The sequence below is a fragment of the Triticum dicoccoides genome, chromosome 4B, assembly GCF_002162155.2.
Source record: "Triticum dicoccoides isolate Atlit2015 ecotype Zavitan chromosome 4B, WEW_v2.0, whole genome shotgun sequence".
NCBI lineage: Eukaryota > Viridiplantae > Streptophyta > Magnoliopsida > Poales > Poaceae > Triticum > Triticum dicoccoides.
The window spans coordinates 540,769,551-540,780,041 of NC_041387.1; the positions used below are offsets into that span (position 1 = coordinate 540,769,551).

The 10,491-nt window shown below is 48.1% G+C and overlaps 2 protein-coding genes across 2 annotated transcripts; one reads left to right on the forward strand and one right to left on the reverse strand.

Annotated features, from left to right (window-relative positions):
• Positions 1-1,829: 1,829 nt before the first annotated feature.
• LOC119291352 (homeobox-leucine zipper protein HOX12-like) lies at positions 1,830-3,104 on the forward strand. Its single transcript, XM_037570099.1, has 3 exons — positions 1,830-2,082; positions 2,214-2,551; positions 2,728-3,104. Exons 1-3 carry the CDS (start codon positions 1,992-1,994, stop codon positions 2,998-3,000), a joined length of 702 nt encoding a protein of 233 aa, XP_037425996.1. The 5' UTR covers positions 1,830-1,991; the 3' UTR covers positions 3,001-3,104.
• A 1,829-nt stretch (positions 3,105-4,933) lies between these two features.
• On the reverse strand, positions 4,934-9,817 carry LOC119291354 (deSI-like protein At4g17486). The gene is made up of 4 exons (XM_037570100.1): positions 9,554-9,817; positions 7,528-7,745; positions 6,172-6,459; positions 4,934-5,475 (listed from the first exon to the last, which is right to left on the reverse strand). Exons 2-4 carry the CDS (start codon positions 7,739-7,741, stop codon positions 5,231-5,233), a joined length of 747 nt encoding a protein of 248 aa, XP_037425997.1. The 5' UTR covers positions 7,742-7,745; positions 9,554-9,817; the 3' UTR covers positions 4,934-5,230.
• Positions 9,818-10,491: the final 674 nt, after the last annotated feature.

Sequence of the window (10,491 nt, forward strand, 5' to 3'; positions counted from 1 at the left end):
GTTTAGTTGGAAGGGTTCGTAAATGTAGGTAGCGTTTTTGTAGGTGTAGGATTTCCCCCAGCAGAGGTGTGCAGAAACCTCAGGGCTCAGGCTCGCCTGCTTTCCAAGGGTGGAAACGTCGCCCACTCGTCCATCCTTTTTCTTGTGAAGAGGAAGAGGGCGATTCTAACTAAGTAGTAAAAAAGTTTATAACTAAGAATTTGCAGCATCATGTTGCGACTTTGTACAGCAGTTTTGCCTGGTCCCGTGGATGACGCGCCTCTAGAACGTCAACACGTAGCAATAGCAGTTGCGTGGGGTGTGGACGCAGCAGTAACTTGCAAGGGAGGAGCCAGCATTTTCAAAGACAACCTGTGAAAGCATGCGGGAGACGTACGACTGAAAACGAAATCAAATGATAAGCTAGCCATGCATAGGCAATATAGCTAGGCGATGCACACGTAAGAGTAGTAGTACGTACGTACGCGCCTAACTTCTTAATGACCTAGAGTGGCCTTTTGGAGGACAGTTTCTGAGATCTATCTCTCTGTTTGAAACCGACGGCTGATCAAGGGAGGCTTAATTAGTTTTGTCCATTTCGTAATTTTTTCCCCCAGCTTGGTCGTCGTCAGATCTGTGCCCGTGCAGACTGCAGGGTAAACGTACTAGTATTAAAGTTCCTCCATTTGATAGTGTTTGACCGTATGCACGCAGGCATGGATATTTGGATAAGAAACAGCACCGCGTGTTGTAATTGTACTACGTTCATTAATTTGGCTATGCATGCGGCACGAGGAGTTGCGTTCCTTGGAGCAGTGGAACACTACCTGGGTGGCGAGCTACCAATCGGCCATTGGCCATGCCACTATTTTAGCAAGGGCAGGCACACCAGCACGCGCGCACGCCAATGGTGCGAGATATACTTGCCAAAATTTGTAGCCGCCATTCAGTACCTCGCCTAGGCTAGGTCGACGCGCCATCCATCCATCCACCCATCGACCGTCGTGTCGCACAAAAGGCACACTGTTCACACAGACTTTACGGGTCGTCGTATCGTACGCACCGCAAGAGGGGTAGGGGTAGGGGTAAACTATACAGAAGAAAGAAGAGACCGTAAGGAACCGCCTGGATGACGGACGATGCACCCGTGTCCACGCCAACGCACGTACGAGCGCCCTGGCTGGCCGGTCAAATGATTAAGCGATGGATCGAGAGGATGTTTCACATGGTCGCTCGCTCCATCGGTCGATGGATGGATCGTCGGCTGCTAGCCCTATCCACACGTACAGGCATACTTTACGCGAGATATGAAACAATTAAAGCGTGTGGCATGGTACACTTGGAAATGGATATCTGGCAGCCGCGCCAAACTTTTCTTGAAGAAAGGTACGGCGCAAGCGTGCGTGCGTGTGTGCATGGGTCTCGTTGACGTCAAGCAGCTTGGCCTTGCTAGGCCCTGTGCTGTTAATCTGGGGAGATCAGCACCTGCTTAGTACAGTAGAAGAACGTACGTACTCTAGCAAGCATGTCACTCAAGCTCCGTCGCTCGGTCGCTTTAATTACGCTGCTCCCGTTCCATTTTCCGTTATCCAAAACTAGCACACGATTAGCCGGGGAAAGCTAAGTGGACACACTGATCGATCGCGGTACGTAGATGACACAATTCACAGCGCGACACACGCATCGCTTTCTCGTGGCTCCCCACCCCACGAATTATTAAGCCCCAACTCCTATCTACTACTACTCCTAGTGCCAGTAGTAGAGCTGCTACCACACACCTCTCCTCAGCCCTCGCTGCTTCTCCCTCTATAAATTCCCCCGCCCGAGCTCCAGGCTCACAGACTCGGACACCGGTCACTGGACAGCACGGCATCTGCTCTCTCGCCCCTCGAAATATCCCAAGCTCCAAAGCCCAAAGCATCGATCAGAGCCGATCAAATATAGTATTTCTTGAGCACTACTAGCTAGAGAGAAGTATTCTCGTGTTGCTGTTAGCCTGCTTTACTGGAAAGATGAGCCCCGAGGAGGGAGAGAGGCTCTTGTTCCCTTCCTTCGTCTTCCCGGACGGTTTCCCGGCGGACGACGCCACACCAGCCGTCTCCGGTAAGTTCGACTATCCATGTCGTCGTTGATTTAGCTAGCGCACCATCCATATGTACGTTAGTACGTAGGTGCTCGATCGAGTGTTCAACCGCAATGCGCTGTTGCTGATTCTCAAGTGCGTGTGGGTGCAGGTGGAGAGCAGAAGAAGGCCGGCCGGCAGCGGCGGCGGAGGAGGGCGAGGCAGGCAGCGGCAGGCGAAGGCGCGGGAGGGGACGATGCGGCGAAGAAACGCCGGCTGAGTGACGAGCAGGCGCAGTTCCTGGAGATGAGCTTCAGGAAGGAACGTAAACTGGAAACGCCCCGCAAGGTGCAGCTCGCCGCGGAGCTGGGCCTGGACACCAAGCAGGTCGCGGTGTGGTTCCAGAACCGCCGCGCCCGCTACAAGAGCAAGCTCATCGAGGAGGAGTTCTCCAAGCTCCGCGCCGCCCACGACGCCGTCGTCGTCCACAACTGCCACCTCGAGGCCGAGGTACAGTGCAACAGTCCGGCTGCCTAGTCTTGTTTTTATTCGATCACACCATGCATGCAGCTAGGAGCTAGCTGCAGTTCACACTTCACACACATAAATGACAGAATTCTTGGGTACTGTACTGTACTAGCTAGCTGGTTTGTGCTGCACTAACATGTGCATATATATGGATGCAGCTGCTGAGGCTCAAGGAGAGGTTGGCGGAGACGGAGGAGGAGAAGAACAAGGCCATGGCGGCGGCGGCGGCGGCGACAACGGGCGGCGGGGGTGGCAGCAGCCCGAGCTCTTCGTCGTTCTCGACGGTGACGGCAATGGTAGGGGGGCAGCAGTTCGGGATGGAGGAGGTGGAGACCGACCTCACCTACATGAGCGAGTACGCCTACACCAACTACATGATGGACTTGGCGGCCGGCGGCTACCTCGGAGGGGTGTACGATCAGTTCAGCTGATCTGGATAGAGGGGTGAAAGAACAGTGCTAGTAGTTTACTATGATCAATCAATGTTAATTAATTAATCAACCGGGATTGCCGGGTAATCGTGTGCACGTAGCAGCAAGTCAGAACTCAGTAGGTATTGGTGGTGGTTTCAATGGGTGGATGCCCTAACGGTGAATCTTAGTAGTACGTAGTACTCCCTCTGTAGTTTAGGGAGGGAGTATTTGCTAAGCCATGTACATTATGAATCGGCAATCTTTGTAAGTACTCCCTCCGTTCCCAAATAATTGTCTTTCTAGCCATCTCAAATGGACTACAACATACGGATGTATGTAGACATGTTTTAGAGCGTCGATTCACTCATTTTGCTCCGTATGTAGTCATTTATTGAAATCTCTAGAAAGACAATTATTTAGGAACGGAGGGAGTATCATGTATGGACTATCTCATTCTCGAAAAAAAAATGTATGGATTATCATGCGATTTATGGTGAACTGAACTGAACTGATGGTGTGATCGTCATTCACAACTCGTATATGCACATGCATGTCTTTGGCGCTATACCTCTTCTTCTATGTCTCTCTCTCTCTCTCTCTCTCTAGCTCCCACATTTGTATATTGCTTCTGATGCTTCGGCCCAACAGAGTGGGCTTTACCTCAGTTCTGGGCTTTATAGCAAAGAAGAAGATATAAACGATGGAAAAATACCACCTGATGATATTCCTTTGGTCCTTCATCACAAGTTGCTCTCTTCTCTTGTGGTGCACAGGACAGTACTAGTAGCACTAGCAAAGGCACTGACGCTGAGCATCATTCGGAGCATGAGATAGCAGGAACAGAGCAGGAGTTGGTGCTCAGCTCACGTACGTACAGCTAGCCGCATAAACATGGCATCTCCTATCCTAGTAGGAGTAGACGTTGGACGTGTCGACCGGAGGAAAGAAAAACCGCGGCCATGTTATCCGGAGCTAATGATTGCAGCAGCGAAGCGCAGCGAACAAGCCGGCGCCTTTAAAAGCCATTCTCCCGCGTAGATAAGCCCTGTAAAAAAAAGGATAAAAGGCGGGCGATCGACCTGAGTGAAATGACGGATCAAAACTCCAAAGTAACACGTACGTGCTAGCGCGAAGCAAGCGCGCACGACCTAATCAATCATCGCCCGTCATCCACCGCGCCTGACAGGGACCTCCGTCCGGCCGCACGGACGGACGGACGAGGAAAAAACAAACGCACATACAGACAGTCTGGAGGGAGCCATCGCTCGTCGTCCTCGTCGAACCCCGTCGCCGTCGCCGGCTTTATGGCCCCCGCCCGCCTTCGCCGTGGCCGTGGCCGTGGCCGTGTGGGGGATGCAACGTACGCAGGTTGCCAGAGGTGCCTTTGGCTTTGGCGTTGCTTAGTCGTGGGGGCATCATCGTAGGAGACGAGGAGGGAGACGAGGTGCCTCCCCCCTGGAGCTGTACTACGTACGACCAGATTGGAGATTGGAGCAGAGCTTTCAGCGCCCGCAAACTGTCACGCTCGCTGTCCTTCCCTCCGTCCTTCTCCTCTCCTTGGTGGGCACGGCGCCACTCCGCGGAATTATACGCTCGCTCGCGCAGTTGCTGCACTACACCTGTATGGCTGGCTGAGATGCAGATCCGCCGGTGTAGGCGTAGCCACCTTTGCTGACTCCCGGCCACAGCTCAACTGAGCACTGCCATGTGCCTTTATTTAGAGCCTACACTGCTCCACCTTCAGAAAACCACATGTACTACTGTGGTAAACAGCATGGCCATAGCAGAGGCAACACGTCTAGCTACCTGATTTACGAGCTGCTGAAGTAGACTGAACCAAGCAATGACCAGTGAATTTACAGTTGATGAGGTAAAAAATCACATGAGACAACACAAGCATGCATGGATATGACCCAGGAGGAAGATATCGGGTACGATGAGACAGGGGAGGTAGAACTGAAAGAATAGAGGAGGCTAATATACAAATCCAATCTGGCCGACAGTCTATCACGAGTACAGGGCGGGAGCGGGTGGAATCGAGGTGAATTCCTTCACCCAATTCACATCTGTCTGTAGCCACACTCTTTCCACGGGGATTACATCACATGATACAACAACAGCAACAACATCAACAAGCAAGCATTAGGCTGACACCGACAGGAAAAAATAAATTAACTGGCAGCTGCGACGGCAGTACCAGATGCACCGCTGCCCGAATTAGCCAACTTGGTTTCAAAAGTTACACGGGCTACCTACTCTTGAGCGACGCCGTGCTGGATTTCCTCGACGAAGAGCTCGCAAGGGGCTCTTTCACCGGCGATGGAGGGAAAGGGGAAGAAGACGGGGGAAGCGCTCTCTGGCTTGAGATGGAGGAGAAACAGCTCAACGGGTTCCGCAGACGGCGCTTCTCTGAATCCTCGGTCTGGCTGTTTGGATCATGGCCGACCGGGGAGATCTTCAGAGACTCCGGGAGGAGGCAGTTGCAGATCGCACCTGTAGGAAAAACGATAAACTTGAGTTTTTAAGGACCTCACAGGAAAACATCAAAGTTCTATGACAAGCAATAAATTCAATGTACATGACAAGAATCCCATTTCTTTAAAGACTTTATCTGGACAAGGAATGCAACTGCACAGACCATGGACTTGAACTATACATGTTATGAATTTCATGTTGTGCGGAAGTTTAGCCCATGCTGAATGCAATTCCTGTTTGGCTTTTTACCGCAATTCCTGTTTAATACATACTGTATTTCATAATTTTAGCACGCTCCTTTCAGACTGAAAACTGAGACCTCAATCTCTAGCAGATGATTCAGCTGCAACAAAATCAGCTGTCAAGTGCACTGGCATGTATTGCCTTTTTTTCTGGTGGAGTGTTATATTCTTTTTCCTGATCTATCAAAGTCTCAAGTCCCGTCGCTGTAAAGACTGCAGAACTGCACTAGCAGATGATGTGATCCCAAAGTACAGCTTTACACAATAATTTGGTAAACTACATTTCTAGAAACTAAAGTGGCAATGGAATACAGTCAGCAAGAATGATGGCAGTAACTGTCAAAGTGCTCAATGCATTCTGACCATGCACATTAAGATGCACTCAACATTATCACAACCGTCTATCCTTTTGGAATAAACCGTTGAACAACTAATAATAATAAGCACTAGTGCTTGCATTAAGGTATGGTACCTATTCTGGCGAGCCGATTCACCCATTTTGGAATTTTGCTGCCGGTCAATTTGTAACACATATCCTTGCAAAAGTGGTTGCAATTCTTCATGATGAGATGGTAAGAATCTCCATTGTAGTTTACTGACTGTAGCTCCATGAACTGCCTAACTTGGATGGGATCTAAGCACGTCGTACCAAGATATATTGATCTCCTGAATCTGAAACCAGGGCATTGACGAGGCTCTACCTCAAATACCCCGCTTGTGGGATAATCATGTGCTCCAAATGCATATTCGACGCCATGAACTGCACAAGGGGGAAAAAGGCAATCAGACTACAATGTTATTCAGATCAGTTATGGAATCTTACTCCAAAAATGTTGTCCAATTTGATCTGCACGAGGACGGCAAAACAGAAGAGATAGGCAAGGCTTTGTTTTTGTTTTACAGGACATGAATAAAGGTCTCACACTCTCACTTAATTCTTGTTCCACCTTTTCACAAGCAGACCAAATTGGAGTGAACTGAACATAACAAAAGCTCTTGTCCTAACAGCAGGCACTGGACTGAAGAGATCCAGGAAGACCCTTACTTCACGCCTAAGAGATGGGTCTACATATGTATATATGTAAACATATTCATTTATTCACCTTTCTAAGCTACCCATTTGGGAAAGAAAGATAGAAGTCTAAGCCATAATGCCATATAGAGTGGTCCATCAAAATCAAGAGAGATGCTAAGATTATTTCATTCATTTTATAGTTTTCGTAGAAAGGACAACATAGGCTACCATCCCATATTTATCGCTGCCAAAAGAAATAAAAAAATCAGAGGCTATGCCTATACATGAATGTAGCAATATGAGCTAATCACAGCAGTGGTAGGCTGGTAGCACATACGAGTACATGTAGGAGCTTACATAGGCTATGCCAAAATCTGTACTAGCTGAACACCTGCGGCATTGTGTGCTAAATTGCTATGATACTGGTGACACAGATGCCTGTAGTCGCATTACGATCACAAAATTTGATGGTCAGAATAAGCTCTTTTATTTACCTAGAACTCCACTCCACTATGTAGAAATGTCGTTCAGGTAGGGAATTACTTGTTATTTTAATGCACAGTCAAATAAGTAACAACTTACTGGAGAAAGGTACATAAAAGTAAGCTGTAACTTATTGATTGTTAACATTAGCTGTGATGAGCTAGTTGGAATGATCTGAACAATCCAGGAGAAATGGTGAATAATATAGCATCAGTGAAGTTGTGTTCGATTTATAACTCAAAACCGAACAGAAATGAGAAAAAGAAATAAATGAACTGGTGCATAAATAGTAAATTGGCTTAAAAAAGATGATCTGGCACAGATAAGTACCTTCAATCCCAGAGTGAAATATACCAAGGCCTGCCCAATATATGTAGCCATTCATGGGCGTCAAATCATACACATTAAGATAAACCGGAGTATCATTTGGGGATTGACCGGATGCCTGAACCTTGGGAAACAGAAAGAAGCGCATGGTGGATTTCCTGCTCAGCTGCAGAGGCACGAGGGACTTCCATCCAGGTCGTTTTGTCTTTAGTTTCATATTCCTTCACATAATTAAGTCAGATATCAATATATGAACGATCTAGTTCAGAAAGATCTCTTGTTGTAACAAATAACGATTAGGAACAATTAATAGGTACAAAAAGATCAAATTACAAAGGATTCATTTTGAAGAGGCTAAATCTAACTTCCAAGGACTTGTCAAATAAAAGCAGAAAACTGAAATTTTGGTACACCGTACCTATATTTAAACCACCCACGTTTGTGAAATATGAAAGCACTTAGTTCAGCATGTGTTTGGCACGTCTAAGCTGGTTTAACTACGACATAGGCACTAGATTTAGCTGTATGGTAGTAATCTGAGACCTCTCAACTACTTGAAAGTGCTAAGAGCTTCTTAATATGCTCACACAGAACAGAGTTGAGTTGCTCCCACAGGCTGTTATCACACAAGCTTTTAAGAGGATCTGATTTGGAGTTGTAAGACTATGAGGGAGACAACATATGGGATATGTTTCCCACTCCCACCAAATGTACTCAAGCTAGCTCTACCCTCTATTAATGATTAGGTTTTCCACATTTTGTTGGCGACAATACAAACCCTCTATTAGAGTTTGATTCTTCAACATTTGGTTGGTGACAATGCCGGACGATCCTTCAATCTATAGTTGCAACAATTACTTCAGGGAAACACGCAACAGCAGCAACAAAATTCAACAATGCACCAGCTATGTAGGTACCAACTTTGGTTCCATGTACCGCTCCATTCCATTACTGCAAAGTAGGAATTCAGGCTTTCAGGGACAATGCCGTGACAGACCACCCAAACTCCAACAACTGTTTTGGTACAAGTAAACAAACTGCACTACTGCTACGAATACAACGATTCGTACTACCAAACTGAATTAAACCCCCTAAAAAATCCAACTGTGACACTCACTCCAACCAAGGGTAAATGAACGGTGTTGACACGGATGGTAATACTGCAGTTGCCGTTCTGATGCAATCGAGTCTGACTACAAATTTCAGAGAAGAGCTCGGAGATTTGCAAAACTTCCTCAGGCTGCTACTTGTACAAGCTGTCAAGCTCAAACATTGTAACTGAGTCATACTGACTCAAAGCACCCATGCTTTTAAGAAGCTCTAATTTGGAGAGAGCCAACATATCGGATCTGTTTTTCCACTCCCACCCAATGTACTCAACCGAAGCCTTGCCCTCTACGGAAGTTTGATTCTTCTACATTTTGTCGTGGACAAGACAATGTGTACGCTCTGTTGTAGATTGATTCATGTAAGTACATTCATTTCGTGACAATGCCACATGATTCTTCAAATCTAGACCTGAAACAAACACTTGAAGAAGAAGAAGAAGAAGAAAAAGAAGACCACCCTTTTTCAACAATGCGCCAACTCGGTTCTTCCCAAGTACTGCTCCACTACATTACTGGGAAGGAGAAACTCGGGCTTCGAAGGACAGCTACATCGCCCAAACTCCAACAACTGTTCCGGTACAAATAAAACAAGGCTGGACTGCACTGCCGCTGCGAAAGCTACGTCTGGTACTAGTACTGCCAACCTGAGCTGAGCTGACCGCCTCTTCTAAAAAGAAGAATTTGACGGAGATACGCGTGCTGGAACTGGGGTGGGGAAAGAAAGGAATGAACGATGTTGACATGAAATGACCAGCCCAGCCGCAATTCCACCCTCCCCCGCGCGCTCCTTGTGCCGAATCAAGAACAAGAACAGAGCAAACGCAACGAGTAAACGGCCCGAGAAAGACACGGGGCCGCAGATCCAAACCAAGATCTCGCGGCACTGGAGTCAAAGACTCGGAGAGCAGCTGCAGGCTTACCGCGGGGAGACGGAGGCCGGCCGAAGGGCGACGGGGAGGGGAGGAGCGAGGCCAATGGCCGTGGCCGGGCCGCGACGGCGCGGCGTGGGGACGGAGCTGGAGCTGGGGAGGGAGGGAAGGGGAGGTATCCGAGGGAATCCTTGGGGAGGGGCGCAGTTGTGGTGGTGGAGTGGCGTTGGCTCTGGTTGGGTTCGGGGAGGGGAGGGGACTCCTGAATCGTGATGGCCGGGGAAAGGCACCGAGGAGCAGGGGAGGGGACCCTCGGCTCCCGCTGGGGGTCGTCTTTGTAATTTATCGCCTTGTCTTTTCCGTCCCCTCGCTTCTTTTCCCGAAAGCTCTGCCTTGCATTCGTACAGTAACTGGGGCGTGACGAGAGAAAGAGGGGCGGTCGCCGTGGAGAGCCGCGCCCGGGCGGGTTTCAGGGCACGAAATGAAATTAAAGAATCTCTCTCCGTCGATCTCCAGCGGCACTGCAGTTTTTGAATTCGGAATCTTTCTCACAAAAAATATAAAGGCTTCCGGCGATTCAAAGGGCTCTAATAAACTCTTATGCAGAGGATCAGAGAGGCCCTAACTCAATCGTGCTAAACCAAAGAGTCATACATGTATGTGTTGGCTGTAATCTTGACGCATAAAGGTTACAAGCGTATTCTGATCGCAATGATCAGGTTGCCACTGACTGTTTTTCTCCAGTTTTCGGTGCGTATGTCGTTGCCAATTGGACACTTTTTCATCATTGACAAATTACACCAAAACCGTCTCTGGAATCTTTGGCCACTCAGTGCCATGTGGAACTTAATTATTGCATGATAGCTCCCCAATCTCAAGGAACATGCGACTTCTTTTACTAAATGAAATGAAATCAGTTTCTTGGACACCAACTTTCATGCTGCATCTCGGTAAGGCAGAAGGAAAGAAAATGATCATTGTAGTAGCAC

Bases quoted from the DNA above. Each gene is read 5' to 3' on its own strand.
- LOC119291352 (XM_037570099.1), top strand. From the start codon at position 1,992: ATGAGCCCCGAGGAGGGAGAGAGGCTCTTGTTCCCTTCCTTCGTCTTC. The intron at 2,083-2,213 runs GTAAGTTCGACT...GTGTGGGTGCAG, and splicing joins CGCCACACCAGCCGTCTCCG to GTGGAGAGCAGAAGAAGGCC. The intron at 2,552-2,727 runs GTACAGTGCAAC...ATATGGATGCAG, and splicing joins ACTGCCACCTCGAGGCCGAG to CTGCTGAGGCTCAAGGAGAG.
- LOC119291354 (XM_037570100.1), bottom strand. From the start codon at position 7,741: ATGAAACTAAAGACAAAACGACCTGGATGGAAGTCCCTCGTGCCTCTG. The intron at 6,460-7,527 runs GTACTTATCTGT...CCCCTTGTGCAG, and splicing joins ATTTCACTCTGGGATTGAAG to TTCATGGCGTCGAATATGCA. The intron at 5,476-6,171 runs GTACCATACCTT...TTTTTCCTACAG, and splicing joins GAATCGGCTCGCCAGAATAG to GTGCGATCTGCAACTGCCTC.